This window comes from Panthera onca, chromosome A2 (assembly GCF_046562875.1).
Source record: "Panthera onca isolate mPanOnc1 chromosome A2, mPanOnc1 haplotype 2, whole genome shotgun sequence".
Lineage (NCBI taxonomy): Eukaryota > Metazoa > Chordata > Mammalia > Carnivora > Felidae > Panthera > Panthera onca.
In genome coordinates, this window is record NC_138340.1 from 120,318,079 (window position 1) to 120,340,537 (window position 22,459).

At 41.2% G+C, this 22,459-nt stretch overlaps 1 protein-coding gene and 1 long non-coding RNA gene across 9 annotated transcripts in view; one reads left to right on the top strand and one right to left on the bottom strand.

Moving 5' to 3' along the window:
- The window catches only part of CREB5 (cAMP responsive element binding protein 5), a 399,683-nt gene extending 389,967 nt beyond the window's left edge, over positions 1-9,716 (top strand). For 2 of the 3 annotated variants that reach the window (XM_078441094.2, XM_078441099.2), the window contains 2 exons: positions 2,004-2,112; positions 3,038-9,716. In XM_078441094.2, the coding sequence (XP_078297220.1) occupies positions 2,004-2,112; positions 3,038-3,201 (273 nt within the window). In that variant the 3' untranslated portion in view covers positions 3,202-9,716. The other variant, XM_078441098.2, reaches the window with a different exon arrangement.
- Positions 7,201-22,459, bottom strand: part of LOC144614900 (uncharacterized) — a 31,838-nt gene continuing 16,579 nt past the window's right edge. For 4 of the 6 annotated variants that reach the window (XR_013553201.1, XR_013553203.2, XR_013553196.2 and 1 more), the window contains 5 exons: positions 13,487-13,580; positions 11,739-11,842; positions 9,062-9,202; positions 8,146-8,306; positions 7,201-7,291 (listed from right to left, as the gene is read on the bottom strand). This is a non-coding gene — a long non-coding RNA (uncharacterized LOC144614900). Of the gene's footprint in view, positions 7,292-8,145; positions 8,307-9,061; positions 9,203-11,738; positions 11,843-13,486; positions 13,581-17,772; positions 17,920-22,459 lie in introns of all 6 variants that reach the window. The other 2 variants (XR_013553197.2, XR_013553200.2) reach the window with 1 other exon arrangement.

Consider the following 22,459-nt stretch of genomic DNA (forward strand, 5'->3'; position numbering starts at 1 on the left):
GGTACACAAGTGTCTTAGCAGTTGTGATTCTAGAAAAGGGCTAGGTCTATAATCCAAATGTGAATAAGATGACATTTCATTTTGAGACCAAATACACACACACACACACACACACACACACATCTTAGTTTTCTTTTTCTCCTTTTTTCGTTTCGTTTTGTTTGGTTGGTTCGTTTTTAACCAGGGGTTGCCTTCTATTTAATGGTCTAAAAGTAACTTTCTCTTACACAGGCTATTTTAAGCAAAGGGAATCTGGGAAAAGCAAGGAAGGCTGTCTGAATTTAAATGGGCATAAAATAAGAGAGGAAAGAATTAGTACTTAAGGCTAAAATAAATTGTCCTCTAAATAAAGTTATCCATCCCACTGACAACGGTCACTTTTGGCTTTGATCGGGCCCCTTTACCAACCACACTTCTTCAGAGGTGGAAGATGCAATTTTCACATTTAAGTGATTTATTCATCATTAATGCTAATTTCTCAGGCATGTTTATTTTGTAAAATTTGGAGAAGAAAGAGAAAAGCTTTCGTAGATGAGATTCTCACTATTTTGTTCCTTATGTTACTCAACATTTGGTTACTTATAATGTATTTTGCAAATGAATTCGGAAATGGGAGGTATTCTTTAAAACACGTTTCAAAAAAAATTTCTTTACATTAACTTCTAGAATCCCAAACTTACTTTTTTAGGTGATAAATACACGCCCGGAAAGCCAAGTTCATATTGAAAGTGTAGATGCAACGTAATGACAGCAATGTTAGAACACCCTTTTCTGTGTGCATGGTTTTTTTGTTTTGTTTTGTTTTGTTTTAGTCTCCACATGTGGAGTACAATGCCTGGAAGCCACAAACGAACGTTAGCCAGAGAGAGGGTATTATTTATCACAACTGTAAAATGGCTTATTTGAGATAGTGCTACGTTTACAATTTACTTTTATCAAGTGGAGGCACCTTAGAATCAACCATCTATTCTGCATCTATATTTGTAGACAGTGGTGCCAAGCACATTATTCTCCAAAGCCATGAATCTGTCTTTGTGAACTACTCCATAAAGCGGAGATTTGAGGCACTGATCTAAGTAAATAAGCAACATGCGCACGTATACACACGCAATCCGTAACACCCCGATATTGATGGCAGAGTTCATAGGCTGAAATTAGCCAAACTAGTTAATGAACCAATCACATTCATTTAATCATGGCCAAGACTTCATTGCCCGCCCCCCTTCCTGGGCTGACCTCACCCCACCAGTAGAAGATCAACAATTTGTTCTACGTGCTTCCATGCCTTCCACTAAGCAGGTATCCGGCAGGGATGTGCTCTGTTGAACTACAGCCCGTTTGGAAATTCTTTTGGGAAATCTGATGGTAGATGAGTTGGCTTATTCTGAGGACATTTCAATGTGAAGCCACTAATTCTGCCACTCAGTTCTTCCCAATGCATGTGTCACATTCACTCTTCTCATACTGAATATTGGCCCGAGCTTACCAGACAGTGTGAAGATGGTTATTATGAACAGCTAGATTCGCTAAATTCAATGATTGCTTAGTGTTGTGCTAGGCAATATTCAGAGCGTTTTACATATATTACGTCATTCAATCCTCACAACTCAAAAAACTTTATATTGGTCTTTTTCCCCCCAGTTATATACAAGATTGCTGAATCTCAGCTGGCTTATGTTTCCTGCCTAGGGTCCCCCAGTAAGTGTGGAATGGAGATTCTCACCCATGTAACCTGGCTCCAGAGTTGGCCACCTAAAGAGGGTGCTCTGGACTTTTAATAGGATTCAGCTCTTGAGTTACAAGTCTGGTCTTTTCAGAAAGTCCCTGGTAAATGTGATGGCCAAGTTAAAGGCAAGGTACACGTTTTCAGGCAAATCTCATTGACTATCATCCTCAGTGTCTTTTGGACACAACAGGAAAGTTTGCCAATATCACTGTTAAGAATGCATGGAGACTTGTATTCTCTGGTCTTTTCAACATGGCTTTGATATGTCTCTTTCCAGAATGAAGTGTCCATGTTGAAAAATGAGGTGGCCCAGCTGAAACAGTTGTTGTTAACACATAAAGACTGTCCAATAACAGCCATGCAGAAAGAATCACAAGGATATCTAAGTAAGTCATTGACTTTTTTTTTTCTTTTCTCAGTGTCCAGTTTGTTTTTTTTTTTTTTGCCACTAATTTTGCATTGGATTTTATTGAAAGAGCAAAAGTAAAGTGTAGATTGCACACCCCGGCAGAAATCATACTAGAATTCTTCAGTGGCTGCCAGACTGTTGCACCAGGGACATCCCCCTTTTCTGACCCCTGCCCATCACCATGCCCCTCCTGATAATTTCTGGCTAGACCTTCCCTGCCATTTCACATTGTAAAATTGTACCGAATTCCAATTCTGCAGCCAGTAGAAAAATCAATTGCTGGAGCCCACCTACCAGTGGGCTAGCCGCCTTCCAGAGAAATCCAGGGGCTGGGGTACAGGCATTGGGTGAATTGCATCCAATGCCGTAAGGTATATGAGCTGCTGGGCTGAAAAGTGAGTGACCTTGTCTCGGTGTTCCAATAAGTAAAGTGGACCCCTTTCTCTAGACCCCAGTTTCTGCATCTGGAATGTCAAGAAGTTAAATGCTAGTTGAGTGGGGGATGGTGGGAGGAGCAAGGATTCATGGCTGAAGGTCAATTCATTTTCAAATAATTTTTTAGATTGAGCAACACAGATTCTCCCACCACATGTGAGTATGTTTCCACATTTGATATGCGGATGGCTACTTGAAAATACAAAAATGGGGACGTTCACACACCAAGACTCCAACACGTGAAATCATTCTGCTGGTGTAGAAAGCATGGCTTTGCTTGTAGCTATAAAGTGGGAAGGCATAGCTGGTGACAACAGTTTAAAATAAAGTTTTGAAATTAACGTCCAGGAGAACACGTGTGAAACTCTTCCATTTCTGGTAAACATCTAGTAATGTTTTCCCGAGTAGGCCACAGGTCCGCCCAAGAGGAGCTATATTGGTGTGTGCGTGTGTGTGCTTTTTCCTAGGTCCGGAGAGCAGTCCTCCCGCCAGCCCCGTCCCAGCTTGCTCTCAGCACCAGGTCATCCAACATAATACCGTCACCACTTCCTCTGCAGTGAGCGAGGTGGTGGGAAGCTCCACCCTCAGTCAGCTCACCACTCACAGAACAGACCTGAATCCCATCCTTTAAAATCCACCACTGGGTCAGACCTTGCCTCCAAGAAGAGCTGTCGCATATCATGCGTCCTTTCCTTTAAGGGCATTTTTAGAATTAACTCAGACCTGGAAGACTCCTCAGCCCTTCAGAGACTGGCTTTCATTTTTATAGTTATTATGGAAATGTCGTCTTTTATACTTAGTTCTATAAGAAAAAAAGGGAGTTATGCAATTAATTAATCTATCAGCTTGGGAAATGCTTTGGTGCTTTTCTCCAATTTTCTGGTACCAGTGAACTTGTTTATAAACTGAACTCCTTCTGTATATAGACATGGTTTCATTCTTATCGGTCCAACCCTTTGCCTGAAACATTGCATCTTGTTAAACCGCAGCTTTTAGCCAAAATGAGGCATGCCCACATGTCACGTAAACGGATGCAAGGTAACTGGGTGGTGAGTCTGATGATGTCGTAACACATGTTGAGTTTGTGCTGTGATGTCGCCAGAATTCCAGATGAACACAGAGCCTTTTCCATATCTGTCTTCCTCTTATTATAAAAAAAGGATGAGATCCACTGATGTCCAAATAAAACCACCAAGCATCTCCCCACCTCTCCTCCTCCTCTTGGTCCACCTCCTTGAATTGCCCTCCAATTTTCTCCACTCTCCCTCTCCTTTTCCACCTTTTCCTGGGCCACCTGTGTACTCTTCATTTTTACTTTCTTCTGTTTTATTTTTCCACCTTTAGCATTGCAGGTAAAGAAGAAAACAATGCCTAAAGGGAAAAAAAAACACAAGTAAATCTAAAAAAATACGGATCTAGCCATTGCTTCCCTTGCCTGTGACCCACAGCTGGAGTTCATTCATCTCTTGCTTTTTATAAAATGGTAAGCAAGAGAGGTTTCATGTGCCTGATTTAATGTTTTTAATAATCAGAACAAATAAAAGGTGGCTTAGCCATAGGTGAAACACTGTTGAATGCCAGCTGTGGAGACACCAGGGAAGGGAGCCTATAAGCCTTGATTGTGAAGGTCCAAATTACGATGTGGGCTGTAACATCACACCCTCGAATTACAACCGGCTTTATATGGCCTGTCTATAAGGCTAAAAATCCATAGACTATATAATAGTTCAGAAGGGCTCTATTCACTACACAGATTACAATGGTCAATCATCAGCTGCTAATAGACTAAGATTTATTAATTATTTTTTTTTTCTTAAGCCTATGGAACTGGCTTTGCTATTCTGGTGGGTGAAAGTACACGCTCTACTGGAGGAACAAAGAGAGAAAGAAAACCTGATGTTCCCATAGGGGTGCTTTCAGCTCCCCCCCGCCACCCCCAGAACAGCCAAAGCCTTTTTTGGCTGCTGCAAGAATCCCGTGGATATGGCTACTTTACTCTTCTGAATAATTCTGATTTATATTTTCAACAACTCTCATCAGCTTGCCCATTATAAAAAGCAGATAGTCCCGAACCACGGTTGTGCCTCCTTGAAACAAGCCATTCTACTGTGCTAATGTGTGCTAATATCACATCTCACAAGTAACGGGCTAATGTTTCTCTCTAGCAGTGTAGACAGGTGCTGGTGTTTCATCTCCATTTGAATGCTTGACGTCCTAACATGAGTGTGTGTGTGTGTGTGTGTGTGTGTGTGTGTTCATGGGATTTAAATAATAGTATTTTACAAAAGGTGTCGCTTTTATAAGAGTTCAAAAAAGGGAAAGATACATGTGTGGATGTGGGTGTGTGTATATGTGTTTATCTCTCCCTGTAGCATAAGAATCTATTTTGGAGAAAAAAGAAAATATGAGAGTCGTGAAGCATGATTTTTATAACTAGTTTCAGTTTTATCTAATAACTTACTTTTTAAATCAGTATTTATCAACCTTTTTTTTTTCATGTATGCAGTGCTTTCAAAAGAAAGTTTTGAGTGTCCAGGGAAACTCATGACTAGATATATGGTCTAAAAATCAAAACAAAAGCAAAAGCAAAACAAAAAATAAACACACACACACACACCAAAAAAAAAAAAAAAAAAAAAAAAAAAAAAACCAAAAAAAAATTTTTAAAAATGTTAAAAAGAAAGAGAAAAAAGAAATGCAAATTAAAAGGATTTTCTATTATATTTTAGACAAACATATCTTTTTTTTAAGTATTTTAAATACTGAATTCATAGTTGTTTTGTTTTGAATCCCAGCCTTAACCGCTGAATGGTTGAACCTAACTGGCTTCCTAAGAAATATTTAAGATATATCTCTATTCTGAAATTAAATTTAATTTTTTCAAAACTCCTTTCTAGGACCATCTATGTGTCTCTCTAAAAAAAAAAAAAAAAGAAAAGTAAAAGAAAAAAAATCTCATTGAAATGTTTGCTTGGATTAAAACAATTTTTTTTAGTTTTATTTTATTTCTTGCTTTAAGTGAACGATAACTTTTTTTTTTCTTTACTGCATGCATAGCACTTAACGAAATGGATTTTTTAAAAATCCACTGGTAATATCAGAATGTCCAGAAAGTGGGCTGTCACTAAAATTATGGTTTACTTTACTTCTGCTCCGCCTCTTGATTGAATATTTAGTTGTTAAACTGAAAGCCTCTGTAGTGAAGAACTTGCCTGAGTTTTCTTAATTCAGCAACTTGACAGTTTGACTGATGTGCATTATATAGAGCTCAATTATGTCTGTTTTTTATGCTAAGTAGGCAAACCAACCACACACACGCGTTAGCAAACGGGCCTCAACGTATAATTAGAATAAACCGTCTTCTTGTTATGCTCGGGGCCTTTAGGTATGTTCATTAGCAGTGTGGAAATACAGTAAATGGAAGATGCCAGCTAGTTGTCAAGGCTTCTTGAAACCCTGAACAGAAAGGCTCCTTGGTCAAATCCAACACTCGGCTTATCAGGAGAAGTACTTCACCAGAAGGTCCAGCCTTCACCAGACCGTAGAATAATCAGTCTGCCTGAAAATCCCTCCTTGCCCTACATTTTTTGCCAATGTGGGAAAACATCTTTTTGCTGCCCCATTCTCCTCTCCCACTCGATCTAGATATGGGTCATGCACCCATATCTTCACAAATCCGTTGTAGTGACCTTCAGAGCACCCATGCGGAGGAGGGAAGGGTCCTGCAACACTGCCTCTCCTCATTCACCTGCGTTTTTTGGTTTTTGGTTTTTGGTTTTTTTTTATATTGGCAGCGTCTGCCTTTGAAGTCACTGCCAGCCTACCTGGACATTTCTGCGACGCTTCCCCCGCCTTACGTGATGGGACGTGGCAGCTTAGGGGCACCCGGTGGCATTTCTACCTGGTGACCCTAAATTGAGGCATCCACATCTTAAGGGTTCCTTCTGAAGACATTTCCCAGAACACGATGCCAGGGCGGGTATAGGGAAACCCTGGCCACGGGCGAACATACTCATTTGAAAGCCTGTGTGGAGCTGATGTTTTCCCTTCGATACCCCCACCCATCTCTCTCCTCCCGCCGTGTCAGCGTGTGCGAGTCCCAGTGGTTAACGCGGCCTGTGGGAGACAGCAGTTTGCGTGGTATCACCGCACGAACTGTTACAATCAGGGTGACTGACTTGGAGCAAATGCTCTTTGGAGCCTATCCCGTCAAAGGAACCAAATGCAGCACATGTTCTGAACAGAGGGGCGTCAACGGTGAATGTGCAGGCGGTTTTTGTTGCCCGTTAAGTAAACTTTAGCGTCTTAGTTGAGTTTGCCGTTAAAATCTGAAACCAGCTGGGGTGAAAGACCAGCCTTTGGCTGGGGAGTTTTAAGCATCGGTAACTGCTCTCAAACTAGCCATCCAGTTAGGAATAGAATGTGCTTCTTTCTGGTTAATAAAAACCATCTAAGAAAATATATATGTATGTATGCGTGTATACAGTGGAATTCAAGGACCAAAGCAAAATTTGAACAGGAATCTATTAATTTAGAATTTTATAAGATATTTATTAATAAATGTTATTTTAAAACATTCCATTTGAACAGTATTCTTCCGTAGGATCTACTTGTTTTTAAAGTGTTAGTTCATAATAAACTTCTCTACTCGTGTATATCTTCATTTTTCAGGGTTTCAAACGGCTCTTCTCCATCATTTGGTGGAAATGTTTCGCTTAGCTCTGTGCATAGAAATTTCAAGGATTTTGTTATTGCTCTGTGAGTTATTTTTTTAATCTATGTTCTGAACAGTGTTGTTTTTCACATTTCTTTCTCTCTCTCTTTTTTTATTTTTTTCTTAATGTTTAAAGTAAGCTCTTTCCTTTAGGAAGCGGAGTTCAGCTAAAGGGAATCAGTAACCACGACTGGAACAACTTTCTTGTAAAAGTGTAAAAACAACTTCATCTCTGCTTCTCTCCACCCCACCCCAATTTCCTAGAATGCCTTGCGCTATTCAGCTTCCTTCGTGCTCTTTTTGCCCTTTGCCAAACAATGGGCCCTAGCTTTAAGCCATTCAAGTTCCATTATGCAGTATATCTGAGAAGGAAAAGGAAACAACCCATTTAAATTTGAATAAAACTGTGCCTCTGCGAGCAGTAGCAATTTAGAGTCTCTCTTCTGCTTTTAAGATAATTTATATTTTAAAATTGCACTTTAGCTTTCTCGATCCCTTTCTGTTTCTCTTGTTCTCCCTCAGACCCCCTCCGAGCCCTTAAACCTGCCTCTGCTCCCCACTTTCCAACTCCCCCACCCCCTCCCCCTAAGGCTCTGAGCTGCACCGTTTAAAATACTTTACAGAATATTTGTACCAGGTACATTTGCGTAAAGTCGGGTTCCTCACATCAGCCTAGATGAAGCCTGCTACGGAAATACCAAGAAGAGCCAGTTTGTATTCTTTACCCCTTTATTCATAGCATGTTTTTTTTTTTTTAATGTTATCTTATGCAACAGATGTGAGGCAGCAGCTAAGCTACACTTAAGAATTTTCTATCTCATTCTCCAAACCAAAGTGTCCTGAATGAGCCAGGAGACTTACTCTTTTGTGCATCGTGGTGCACGTGGACTGTTGTCCCAGCCATTGTCTCTCTGAGGCTGCTGAAATAACAGTGGCCCTGTCTGTGTCATTCCTAGGTCTCAAAAATACAATGTTGCCTTGTGACGTCATTAGGGACAGCACCTCTGTTTTACAATGATAATCTAAGAAAGGACAAGAAGACACTGAAGCAATAAACGTACAAGTAAAATTCAATACCAAAACAAAGAAAAAAAAAAAAACAGAACAGAAAACCCTAGGCTCATCGTGTTGTGAAAACGAAAAAGTGTATGTCCAACTCAAAATATTTTACTATTTCTTGTGGAGTTTTTCAGTGATGTAATGCTTATAGCCAAATTGCTTAAAGAGTGTTTATATATTTTTTTCCTTATAAATTGTCTATTTTTAAAAAAAAGAAACTATTTACCACAAGTTGAAGGGGTGGGGGGGGTAAGGCCAAATTGCCAGCATTTGTTAAAAGATTAATATTCTTACGTGGCACACTCTGATACCTTTCCAAGCTTATCATCAGAGGGGAATCAGTAATGATCAGCTATTACATTTCAGCCAACTTACAATATCTAGCTCATTAGAAGCCAGGATGTAGAAAGCTCTTCTTAGGCCATTTAGGATTTCTTACATTGAGTTTCATGCTATAGAACTTTCTAGGATTTTTTTTTTTTTAAAAACAGAATCATTTTAGCCTCAGGACTGAGAATGTGGAACCTGAATAAATTAGCTTTAAGTATATCATTAAAATCTTATGCACAATAAGCTCATTAGATTCTAGTTGTCTCCTTAGAATACCAATGTCACGGACAGGAGATCATGAAAGGTATCAGCAGTGCTGTAGGGGAGGGCATTTCAGAGAAGGAACCCCTCCTAACCAGCCAGCCAGTAGAAGAGAAGACCTACTCACCCTCTTTTCTTCTACGTTCTGCTAAATCACACCTGCCTCATGGAGAGAGGAGTTCTGCCTTTGAGGTTTGTCTTGGAGAAATGATAAGCTTGAAATGTTCTCCCTGGAGAGGACATAGGGTTTGGGATCTTCTGAAAAGGCCTGGAAAAAAATGGCTCAGTTCAAACACCATGTTCTAGGATAATTGGAACATAAATATTGTCCAAAATATGGAACTTAAAAAAAAAAGTTTAGCATTATGCAAAGTGCTAATTAAGGAAGTCCCAAAAAAAAAAAAAAAAAAGGTGCTGTCACTTTAAGTTCTGGACTGGGGGGGTTGTTTGTAATTGTAAACAGCAAAGCATTTATGTTTGTCTGTCTATTTGTAAAGCAACCACCTTCCTTACTGGAAGGAGAAAAAAAATTGGGGGTACATACGTGTAAATACTTGCTGCAGCATTTAATATGTTCAATTTTATGTTAAGCTTTTTGTTGCATTGTGAACACATTTATTGTTATCAATGGACAATGAGTTCATTAAGACTGTTCAACTAGGTCAGATTTTTACATCTCTTTGGAGCAAGAAGAGACAAGATTTTGTGCATTTGTACAAATGTTAATAATATCACTGCAATTCCAATATAATAAAGCACTCAAATGCAAATAACACATGTAACTTTCGTATAATGAAATTCGGGCTTGGGGATAACGGTATCTATTCTGCACGTGGTCTCATTCATGCCTTGTAAACCAGCGCTTACTCTTTCGGGGTCGTGATTATCTAGGGACAAAAGGAGGTGAGCTTTTCTCCTTCGCAGACCACCACTACCCTCTCACTGCCTCTTCCATCCAACGTCCCACCTGAGGCCACCAGTCTAACACAGGCACAGTGGGTTGGCCACACGACTCAACTTCTCGTGGGGGTCAACAGATTTGAATAATCAAGAAATATGGCCAGCATAAATTCACGTTCAGGATTTCTAGGAACCGAGAAGCACATACTGGCCACTCAGGCAGTCAACTCCTGGAGTTTTTTGCTTGGCTTCCAGAGAAGTCCTAAGGACAGTCTTAGCCCCTTTCGATGTCTTCCAGACTTTCTTTCCCTGTACTTTCCTCTTTCTTTCCCTGTACTTCTTTCCCTGTACTTTCCTCTTTCTTTTCCCTCTACTTTCTTTCCCTGTACTTCTTTCGTTAATTTTTTAGTCACTCTCCTCTTTCTCTTATATTCAATGTCTGATCCATCGGCATGGCCAGAATCCAACCATCATGTTGGATTTACCATTACAGCTCTGTCCAAATTACCAGCACCTCTCACCTGGATCCCTGCAATACTCTCCTGACTGGCAGCCAGAGTGAAGCTTTGAAAATGGAAGTCAGACCATGTCCCTCCACTGCTCAAAATTCTTTAGGGACTTCTCCCCTCATTCAAAGCAAAAGCCAAATTCCTTACTACGAAGTTCTGTAAAGGCCCTCCATGACCTGCCCCTCCATTAATTCCCTGAGCCCATGTCCTACCATTTTTCTTCCCCCTCACACCTCTCCAGCTCCACTGGTATTTTTGAAGTTCCTCAAACATCGCTTGAGCCATCCACCTGAGAGTCTTTTCACACGCTGTTCATTCCCTCTACGCAGAATGTTTTCTCCCGAATATCAGCATCACCTCCTCATCTGCCTCCCTGCTACTTAAGCCTCTCCTGACCATCCTCTATAAAATTATGTCACCCTCACTCTTCATTCTCTCCTGCCTTGCACAGACTTTATTTTCTGTAGCATTTACCAGTATCTAACAGACTTTGGTCAATTTTACGTAGTTGTTTTTTATTGTCTGTCTCCTCTAAGTAGAATGTAAACCCCGCAAGCACAAGGGCATTTTGTTTCGTTCACCCTTGTGACCCAAGATCTAGAGCAGTCATACACGATGGGCACACAATAAACACCTGTCGAGCGGATACTCTTGTGTTTCCTTCCTGTCTTCTTTCTTGATCTCAGAACACTTCAACCCAACCACTTGGTCCTGTGACCACAGCAGTCATATTTTAAAACCAAGAACCCGGATGTGTCGTCTTCCACGTAGCCTGCCAGGATATTGGAAACTGGGACAGAAAAACAATTTGGGTGGGGAGGATGATTGCTGTTCTAATGGCAATCCCATCTGTTACATTTACATTTAGACCACTCACTACACTCATGGCTCCCAAGAGAGTCTTTCTAATGCCCATCCCACCCTTGTTTGCAATTTCAAAGCCATTACTATTGGTTAAAAAAAAAAGTGTTAAGATCCCACATTTATACTTTGAAGATAGACAGCTCTAATCTCCATTCTGTGTTTCATGCCTCTGTCCCTGGAGCTTCATAACATCCTTTTTTCTTATACTTGCTCTTGTGGTTGGTTATTGGTTGGTTGCTGGATCACGTTTTAATTTTGCATTACGTATTTTCTTATCCAACAAAAACAAGGTTTTATCAAAACAACCTGCCTTGTGGTTTGGAACCTAAGTATCTTCACTATGAGATCATAAGACTCTGGAGCACGATGAGCCCCCCCCCCCCCCTTTTAAAGCAATTGAAAACAAGACACTTGGTGAGATCTGTTCTCATGGCAGTAATGTGGATTTTATCAAAACAAGCATGAAAATTAGGCCACAAAAGAGAAAAAAAGTACTGATTTTAAACATACAGAATCTGGGTTTGAACTCACACACTTTAGAAGCACTTCTTTTGGCAACGAGAGATGGCTTTTCAAAATGGCTGAAAGGATGAATAAATGATTACATCTGAAAAATAGTGTCCTAGATAGTAGACCTGAAAAACATAATAATACTATTGAAAATGGTCATATTTAAACCTGAAAATTAAGTCATGAATCTTTTAGTAACCACTGAGTTTCATTTACTATGTTGCCAGGTACTGTGTCTTTGCTTATATCACATTTCTTTGTACCAGTGGGAGGCTGAATCGTAGCAATTGTCAGCCATCTTCCATAAATCCACATAGACCCGATGGGCTAGAAAAGGTCCCCTGTAAGTGACTTGCTCTTTCTCAGAAAGAGATCTGCCCGTGGGTTTTTTTTTTTAATGAATTAAAAAGGAAGATCTTATTTTCACCACACATTTCTAACTCCTTACTAATCTTACAGCAAGAAAATTGTTCTGAGTATCTAAGCTTGATTGTATTGTATTTACACTGATAAGTCCATGATCTACTGTTACTACATTTACGTCTCATTAAATGAGTACTCTCTACTTAAATTGGCTTGTTTATATGGATCAATCTTAGAGTAAATCTACTTAAAGAAAGAGAAACCCTGTTAAGGAGGCTTGAGTGAAGGTGGATTTCTTGTTAGGACCTAAGAGGTAGCTCATGGAGTCCCTCCTGGTACTGTAGCAACTATCCCAACAACTCCGAAAAGTCATTAAATAACTAATCTCTCTGGCTTGTCTGTCTCTTGGGCCATATCATTCCTGATTCTGCTTTTGTCTTTCCCTCCCTTTCTCTCTCTGTCTCTGCAAACTGGTTTGTACACTCAATTGTTTCTGTGTGGGCCCATCATTTCTCCTCCAAAATGACAGCCTCAGCCTCCAGCAGATCTTTGGTCTTCTAGTTCAAACACCCAACATCAATTCAGTCTCCATCCTTCTATTCCAATTTCCCAGGAGAGAGAATCTGATTGACCATATGGGGTCAGGCATTTAATCCTAGTACAATCAACTATGTCTAGGGAAGCAGGGCTATATGTATTGAAAGCTCTTACTTCTAGGGGCAAAACTGGCTTTCCAAGAAGGAAGTGCGAAGATGATTTCAAAGGGAAGTAGTTATTTTTAAAACAATCTATAGAAATGTAGTCATTTACCCTTAAGACATACCAAGAGGAAAAAGTACAGTGAGATTAATGCAAAGTTGGGCATAGAGTAGATGTCAACAAATGTTGATTGAATGAATGAATGGTTGATGAGTTATTGTTTCATTGAAAGCTTGAAATTGAAACAGAATATTCATTAAAGATTAGATAAAACTAATTTTACAAAGCTAAGAAATTTTCTGGATATTATGGCTCAGTTTGTAAGCCATAATATCCAAAATATAAAAATTAACCATCAAAAAGAGTGAGAAAGGGGCACCTGGGTGGCTCAGTCAGATCAGCGTCACACTTTGGCTCAGGTCATGATCTTGTGGTCTGTGAGTTCGAGCCCCGCGTCGGGCTCTATGCTGACAGGTCAGAGTCTGGAACCTGCTTCAGATTCTGTGTCTCCCTCTCTCTACCCTCCCCTACTCACACTCTGTCTCTCTCTCACAAATAAATAAGCATTAAACAAAAAGAGTAAGACAGATTTTAGTTTGTCATGTTTACCATGATTTCCCATGCTCTTGCTTAACCTGACTGATTACAGTTATACTTTCCAAGAAAGATCATGGCTATATATATATATATATATATAATCTCCATACCTGATTCCAGTGTGTTTCTGTTTGTAAGGAGGTCAGCGTAATGTCTCCAGGGTGAGGTTAAGAAACAGTCTTGTCTTAAAGCTCCCTCCAGGTACTGTAAGAACGAAAGAAGGCTTTGTGACAAGGAAACAGGGCAGCTTTTATCAATAAGCCTCCACGAAAACCACAAGAATTGCTACCAAGAAGACTAGAACAAGACCTTAAAAGAATATAACAACCTAGAGTAAGAATAGTTTTTCATTTTAATACCAAATTGACCATTGATTTCCTATATGGCTTTCAACAAACACAGATTTCTGTTCCTCACTTGTCTCCTTTGTCAGTATAAACACACATGGAGTGAAGTGGGAATTATTTCCGTGGTGACTAGCTACAGAACTTAGATAGCCACTAACATACCTTTCTCTGGAAATTTCTCTTCCCCCCACTCCATCATCTGGCTCCTCCAGGAGACTCCACGGTCCAAGCCTTTGGCCATAGCTTCTTAGTCTAATACTCTGCCTCTAATTTGCAATGGAATAGGAGCCCCAACAAGTAGATACTGGGATAGGGGGCCTAGAGAGTCAGCCTCTCTTTCTCTCTCTCTCTCTCTCTCTCTCTCTCTCTTTCTCATAGCTTGGAATCAAAAAGATATAAAACTTAGGACCTGCCAGGATCCAGGTTTCTGCCAGGTAAGGGAACTCAGTCTATAGCAAGAAAGAGAAATAAAGCGGAAAACAGCAGAAGCAGAGAGAGAACTCTGGAAATGGTCATTTCCTATTGAAATAGTTCTTAATGGCTCACTGAAACCACGACCCTCCTCATGGCGTATTTTTATCATAAGATAGCCCAAGGTCCATCTGATAAATCTCTCCTTTTGCTTACGCTAGTTTAGGAGGGTTTCTTAGAAGCCACAAAGGTCTAATTGATGCTCTATTCCTAGAACTACCATGAGAAGCCGCCAGAAGAGCTTCTTCAGCCTTTTGAGCGTCTGCCATACTGATAGAGGAAAGGAGATGGAATGTCACTGCAAACAGATGTAGCCCATTCTCATTCCACACACATGAATATGCGTTAGAGGTGGTTCCCTAGACCCAGACCGACAAGCTACATGTACTGAAGGATAGTCACGCTACTTTTCTTCTTAAGGAACGTTCACCAAGTTAGCATTATACTTGCCTAGAAATGGAACTGTTTTATTTACTTTTATTTGTTTCATGTTTTTATTTATTTTTGAGAGAGAGAGCAAGGGAGGGGCAGAGAGAGAGGGAGGCCGAGGATCTGAAGCAGGCTCTGTGCTGACAGAAGAGAGCCTCATGCGGGGCTTGAACTCACAAAACATGAGATCATTACCCGAGCCCAAGTCAGATGCTTCACCAACAGAACCACCCAGGCTCCCTGAACTGGAACTGTTTTAAATACTCTGATGAATGGATAAAGAACTCTAATACCTTTCATTCTGTACATGTCCTAAGGTACATAATAAAATGTGTAAGTTGCACTTTTGACTGAAAATAATGGACAACTTGACTTCCAGGGGCTGTAACAAACAGGGGTTTATCTTTCTGACGTAATAGGAAATCTAGAGGTAGGGTGCTTGGCACTGATCTGGAAATGACATGATGTCAGCACCAGCAGCTTATAGCCCTCTTGGCCTCCCATTCATGGTTCTCCCCTCCCGATCACAAGATGACTACTGAACCTCTAGAGCACATCCCCAGTCAAGAAAGAAAGGAGGCAGAAGGATCAATACCAGGCACATTCCCTGCTGTGCTTTAATCTGGAGAACAAAAACTATCCCAGAACTACCCCTACCCCTGGCCAACCCAATTGTGTTTTCCTGGCCAGTGTTAGGTCACCGGGCCACTCTCCGCTTTAAAAGAGGCTGCAATAGTGGGAAACAGGATCATCATGCTTGTTTAGACCCAAGCTTCCCAACTAGCGTGCTGTGTTGCGTAAGGCCCGTGGGTTACAGTTAAGCCACATAAAACGGATCTGGTCATTTCTTGGTATAGCAAGGCCTTTCTGGCTGGTGGCCTCTGGCTAGGCACATGGGGCCTTCCAGAACACCTCGTGGAGTGGTCTGAGAGGAGTGGTGTCCAGTGACATACTCTGAGGTCCCATCGGGTGGTAAGCATCTGGCACTTGCTGGCAATATGGTGAGGCTGGCCACGGAGGTACGCACTGGAGCCCGGCTGCGGGGTCCGCCATGGTGCATAAGGACAGGGGTCTGGGGCCTGCTGGAGAGGTTTTTATACCAGGTATTCAAGAAAGAGATTGCACAGTGTGGTCATTAGGGCCTAGGAGTCAGGGAAGTCTAATAGGGGCTCCTGGCAGGACAACTCTGGTGGACTACCCTCAATGTCAGCCCTCCCCTATACCAGAAACTTCTGTCCAGGTGCAGTGGATGTACCATTTTAAGAACAGCCAGCCTACATGAGCCACATGCAACATGTTGTGGTCCAATATTTTCCTGTTCACAAAGTGCTTTCACACATTCCCATTTGTGTGTCCTGAAAATTACAGCTTCATCAGGATGTTTACATACTTGGTGTGAATGGTTTAGATTTAAAATACCTTCACGTTATGACATAAAACTTCAATATTGTATTTGTCAAAAGAATGTCAGGCTTAACAAGTCATTTCAACTATGACAAATTTTGAATTGTTAGAAATATGTTTCTAGGTTGTGTTGAGTCGCCAGTTTGAGCAACATTGTGATGGTTTTCACGAATTTGAAGAGATTGTCAAAAAAGAAAAAAGACGCTGGGTGAGAAATCGTATTTAATCATTCCAGCCCTAAAATCTGATCATTAAAATTTAGGTTTGTGGTGGGGCGCCTGGGTGGCTCAGTCAGTTAAGCGTCTGACTTCGGCTCAGGTCATGATCTCATGGTCCGTGAGTTCGAGCCCTGCGTCGGGCTTTGTGCTGACAGCTCAGAGCCTGGAGCCTGCTTCGGATTCTGTGTCTCCCCACCCCCCCCCCCCACCTCTCTCTCTCTCTCTCTCTCTCTCTGCCCCTCCCCCACTTGAACTCTGTGTCTGTCTCAAAATAAATGAACATTAAAAAAATTTTTTTTTTGGTTTGTGGAAGTAAGCTTGAGTTTCTCATTTTAAAAAACTAGAAAATATTTTATTTGGAAGTTTTAACTAAATTTAAGAATTCATATCTTTCTAAATATTTTTTTATCACAATTATATGATACAAAGAGAATGTAATAGATTCATTCTCTCCAAGCCCCATGATGCCTCCAAATCCCCTCCAGGTTAGCACAGAGTTCTGTGCAAATTTAATCATTTTCCATGTGTCAAGTCATGAAAAATGTTTGGAAGCACTGGCTGAGACCCCACCATCCATCCCCAGAGGTGGACAGGCCACCACCCTAAAGGCGCGGAGGTCCTTTTTCGCATAGAAGCCTGGGAGCCCAGCGGCATCTGCCACAATGTAAGTTTCCATTGTATTCGTTTCAAGACATTGAGTAATTGTGTGCTTATTTCCTTAGCTCTCCTTTGAAGGTATGCTAAGACTTGGCCCCCAGTACAAAGTAATTAAGTGAAGCCTCTCCAGGCGGGGCTCCCTTCTCCAGATGTCTTGTGGTATGGTTCAATTACCTTAATAACAACATTACCAAATAACTCCATTTTGAACAGATTTTTTTTTTTTTTTTTTGCCAGGCATAAGCCAAGCTTTCTGGCTGAACTGGGGTGGCCACACTGTTTCCTATCGTTCCTTTGCCATCTCCAGCCTCTGAGAATAAAGACTTTCAAGAGGAACATGTCTTGTGCAAACCATTCTTTCTGCCCTTTCCTTGCAGGGGGGGACCCGAGTCTGCCTTGATCCCCTCAAATTTTGTATTATCTACGGTTCTCCCTTCCTCTTACTTTTCTACCTTTGATTTAATTTGTCAAGCATCGATTTAGCACTGACTGTGCCGTAGTATGGAGAGGACAGAGGTGATTTAACCTAGTGCTGGCCCAGGATACCCAAGGTTGGTGTACTGAAACTGGACAGACAAAAGGCCGACAATATTTGGATTACATTCTGGGAAGGTGATCTGTCTAGTGTGGCAGGGAAAAAAAGAGGAGGGAAGATAGAGACTGAGAGGCAAGTTGGTGAAGGACTAAACAATTTAAACTTTAAGCAAGAGACAACAGGAAGCCTTCAAAGACTTTGAGGCCAAGTGTGGTTTGAGAAAGCAATATGCCGTGTTATAATGCTTCCCAGCTTACAAAGTGCCTTCATATATCCCCATTCATGAGTTCCTAATTTTCAGCAAATTAATTATGAGTAAGTATGAAGAAAGTTACCGCTAGAGGAACGTTGTCACAGTCAGGCACAAGCTCTCAGAAGATTAAGACTGAGTACGGGCTCTGGTGTCAAACAGCCGGGATTTGCAGCTGGCTCTACTGCCTTCTAGCTCTCCGAACCTCTTAACCTCTCTGTGCCTCAGTTTCCTAATACGCAAAATAAAAATAATAACAGCATCCACTTCCGTGAGTTACCGTGAAGATTAAATGGCAGAATACATAAATACGCACACAAAGTCTTGAGAATGATGTTTTGTGTATACGTTCTAAAAAAAACTTATCTATCATTACCTTGTGATACTATTTTCAATCCCAGGATTAATAATTTTCTACATATATATATTGCATATATACATAGTTTACACACATACACACATGCACGTATAATATCCCCGACTAGAGGGGTGCCTGGGTGGCTCAGTCGGTGGAGCGTCCGACTTCGGCTCAGGTCATGATCTCACGGTTCGTGCGTTCAAGCCCCACTTCGGGCTCTGTGCTGACAGCTTAGAGCCTGGAGCCTGTTTCAGATTCTGTGTCTCCCTCTCTCTCTGCCCTTCCCGTGCTCATTCTCTGTCTCTCTCTCTCAAAAATAAATAAACGTTAAAAAAAAATTAAAAAAAAAATTTCCCTGGCTAGTTTTAAAATTCATAAGAAGAGAATGGTCTGTCATGTTCCAATGTTAACTATAGCACTTGACATATACTAGCCTCTCAATTAATATTTGTTTAACGAATAAAATGTGGATGAGACGATGTTATGCATTCACCCAACTTTTTGTATTTTATCCTGGGCAGTTACAGGGGACCATGTCTCTTGCAGAAGCAAGAAGTAAACTTCCATTTTGTTAATCCACTAAGATTGTTTTCTAATAGCAGTTAACCTAGTTTGACTAATGCAAAAGGAAGAAAGGAAGGGAAGAAGGAAGGGAGGGAGGGAGGCACATTCACTTTCATGCTTTTGTCTAATAGGAATAAGCAATACTCGCAAAGCAGGACTCAGAGCTAGAAGAAGCTTTCAGAGAACAGCTAGGTGAACTTCCTCATTGTGCAATAAGGAATCAGAGGCCAGATGTGGTAAAATGACTCATTCAAGGTCACAAACCTGAAAGTGGACACCAGACTCCTGATTTCCAGACCAGTGTTTTGTTTTATCTTTTTTTGTTTTTCCTATTGGCCCTATTGGTTTCTTATGTCATTTTTCCTAGGAAGTGACTATATTTTTGTCCCCCAAACTGAGTCCCTATGAACAACAAAATAAGGAAATTCTCTTTTAAAAATGAAACAGGAAAGGGAGAGAAGGTGACATTTAACTAGACGTCAAAGGTAAATTAATACTGATTACCTGTTGATTTTTTTTTAGTTCATTCAAATGAAAACCTTCCAACATTGTCCCAGCTATGCAGCCTGATCTGTGTGCCTGGGTAAGCTGCCTGCCTCTCAAATTCCAGGCACTTTGGACCAGGAGGTCCAGTTACTACAATAATAGTCTCTAAATCCAAACACTGTGCATTAAACATTAATGATGGCATGATAATACTTAATTGTGCCTGAGCCACTTCTTGGCTAAATCATAATAGCATTAACTAATAAGAGATTAAAATATTTAGATTTTGGCTAGAGAGTTTCCAAAACCAATCCCCCAAAGTCACTTAGTTTTATTTATTTTTAAAACAATTCTAAAGCTCTTCTGAACAGTAAAGTACAGAGCAAATACATCAGGGACAATAAAAATAAAAATTGCAAATGAATAAAGCTTCGAGGAACATTTTTTTAAGTGCACAAATCCCACGAGCCAGTACAATGGACTTGAAGTCAGCATTTCTAGGCCTGGACTCTGCTTCTGTCATTGACTGTTTAACCTGGCAAATCAACCTCTCAAGGCCTCGGTTCCTGCATCTATAAAATCAGGACAATTTATATCTCATGAGGTGTTTATGAGACGCTACAAGAAGGCCAACACAGTGCTTAGGAAATATTTGTTTTCCAAAAGTGAGGAAAAGACTTCAGACTAAGAAACTTGAACTTGGCCTATACTAGCCGCAAAACCTAATTACTGAATATGGTGACTGGAGGAAAAGCTCGTGAAAGTTGCAAATTTCATGAAAGCGGCCAGATCTATTTTTGCCTAACATGGATGGGGGGATTCTGACGGGATCAGATGGAAGAAAGCTTAACCTGATCATTCTGATTCTTGCCACACCATTGCCGTTATACCAGCAATATTTCTTCATTTGCTCGTTCATTGGTCAATAGAACACTCTCTTTCAGGCTTCACCTAAACAAATTCCTCTTGCCTCTGAGGTTTTCTCCTGGGTTATGGCCAACCTGAGAACCTAGCTAGATTGGTATCCTCATTGGGGCCTAAATGCACACAGTGCTCAATAAAAATTTTTCAACTGTCCTGCCCAGCAACTCACTGGGGTTGGATATACCTCAGGTATTGAAAAGGATGGCACTTAGGTAAATGAAGAAAGCTGACTGCCATGTAAAAAGAACCATCCGGTATTATCCATTCCCTAGGCTAGAGGCCACTGGTGAATCAAAGACAGCCATGGGGTTCACCACCTGCTTCGTCCTATTTCAGCTGTGGCCCAGAATCAAGGGGAAGGCCCAAAAACCCAGAGTCGATCCCAAATCCCAGAAACCAGTTAATCCAAGATTCATTTGAAAAGTGAAGTCAAACGAACACTTTAGCGCAGGGAGATGATGCCTGTCTTAGAGAGAGATGTGAAAATGAACAAAGGAGAGCGTTTGCTCAACAGTCTCCAGCTGTGAACTAGGCAGTACCGGGATCGCTGAAACAAAGGGAGAGAAACATAACTCCACTGGCTGAGCATGTAGTTGTAGTTACGCAAGCCAACCAAACGCCGATGGCAGGGCTATAAGGTAAGAGGAAAAATCAGAAAAAAGCAACCTGCTGCTTTAAGGCTTTGCCCTGCATGACTGGACTGGTGCAAGGCCGTGAAGCCCGCCTTGGTGAACGCGGACCAGCCACATTGGTATCACCTGGGAATTGATTAGAAATGCAGACTTTCAGGGCCCACCCCAGCCCTAATGAACCAGAATCTGCATTGTAACAAGACCCCCCGGGTCACTGATGATCGGTTAGAGTTCGAAAAATACTCTTATACATAGGTTTTGTCCACCAGGTAGCCTCAGTGTGGAGACCTTGGTCATGAAAGAAAGTAATGGGAAAGGAACCAAAGGGTCTAACAAGACCACATGTATTCACTAGTGCAGGTAAAGTTTTCATTCACACAGAGCCCCCACTGCTCATTTCTAATTCAGCCTTGCTCTGCTCCTTTTCTACTCTGCACCTGAACGCTCGCGTCAGACCTCCCTTTCATCCAAGAACGCTGCTTGGTTCTAACTTTGGCCTCCCGTCTACATCAGGGGAAATATCATCCATCCCGAATGCCTACTTTACATTTGTAAAGCAGCAAATTCATTCTGCTGATAGATAAAACTCACAAATAGGAATTTCAACAGTCAAGCCCTTTTCCCAGGAATGGAATCCAATGTTTGAAGTTACGTCACTCCACCATGTTTTCTTCATTATTTCTTTATTTTTAACTGAGATGTATTTGATTTATACTATTGTGAAATTCAAATTTTTTAAAACATTTATTTCTGAGAGAGACAGAGACAGAGTACGAATAGGAGAGAGCCAGAGAAAGAGGCAGGCACAGAATCCGAAGCAGGCTCCAGGCTCTGAGCTGTCTGCACGGAGCCCGATGAGGGGCTCGAACCCACGAACTGTGAGATCGTGACCTGAGCCAAAGCTGGACGCTGAACCAACTGAGCCACCCAGGGGCGCCCCCACCGTTGTGTAAATTTAATGTGGGCAGCGTGTGGATTTGACACATTTATATATTGTAATACGGTTGCCATTGTAGCACCTCTGTCAGGTCACATAATTATCATTTCGTTTTAGTGGTGGGGGTAATTAAGATTCAGTCTCTTAGCAAGTTTGATGATCATGGTACCGTATTGTCTGTATTCACCATGCTGTGCATTGGATCTCCAGAACTTACTGACACACTAGTTGCGTGTTTGAACCCTTAAACTACATCTTCCCTCTGCCCGCCACCACCCAGCCCCTCGTAACCACCATTCTATTCTGTTTTCAGAGGAGCCTGGCTTGGTTAGATTCCACATATAAGTGACATCATACAGTATTCGTCTTCCTCTGTCTGACCGATCTCACGTCCCATAATGTCCTCAAGGTTTATTCATGTTGTTGCAAATACTCTACCACTACTCTGCTTAAAGGCACTAGTGAAGAGTCTCCTTTCTCATAGAAATCAAGTAGTTTTCTGATTAATCGAAAACTGGAAGAGGTTGCATTATTTTGAGTCCATCAGTTATCCTGACAGAAAAGCTTCCATTCAGCCCGTTGGACTAACATTGCTAAGAGATCTTAGCAGCAAGCAGTACCTGAAAATCTACAAGAAATGCAAAATCTCAGGCCCCATCCTAGACTTTTTAACCCAGACACTCTGGGAGTAAGGCCCAGCAATCTGTGCCTTAACAAGCCTTCAAGGTGACTTGGATGCCCACTCAGATTTAAAAATTACTGATTTGGGGAGCGCCCAGGTGGCTCAGTCAGTTAAGCGTCCAACTCTAGATTTCTCACGGTTCATCAGTTCGAGACCCATGTTGGGCTCTGTGCTGACAGTGCGGAGCCT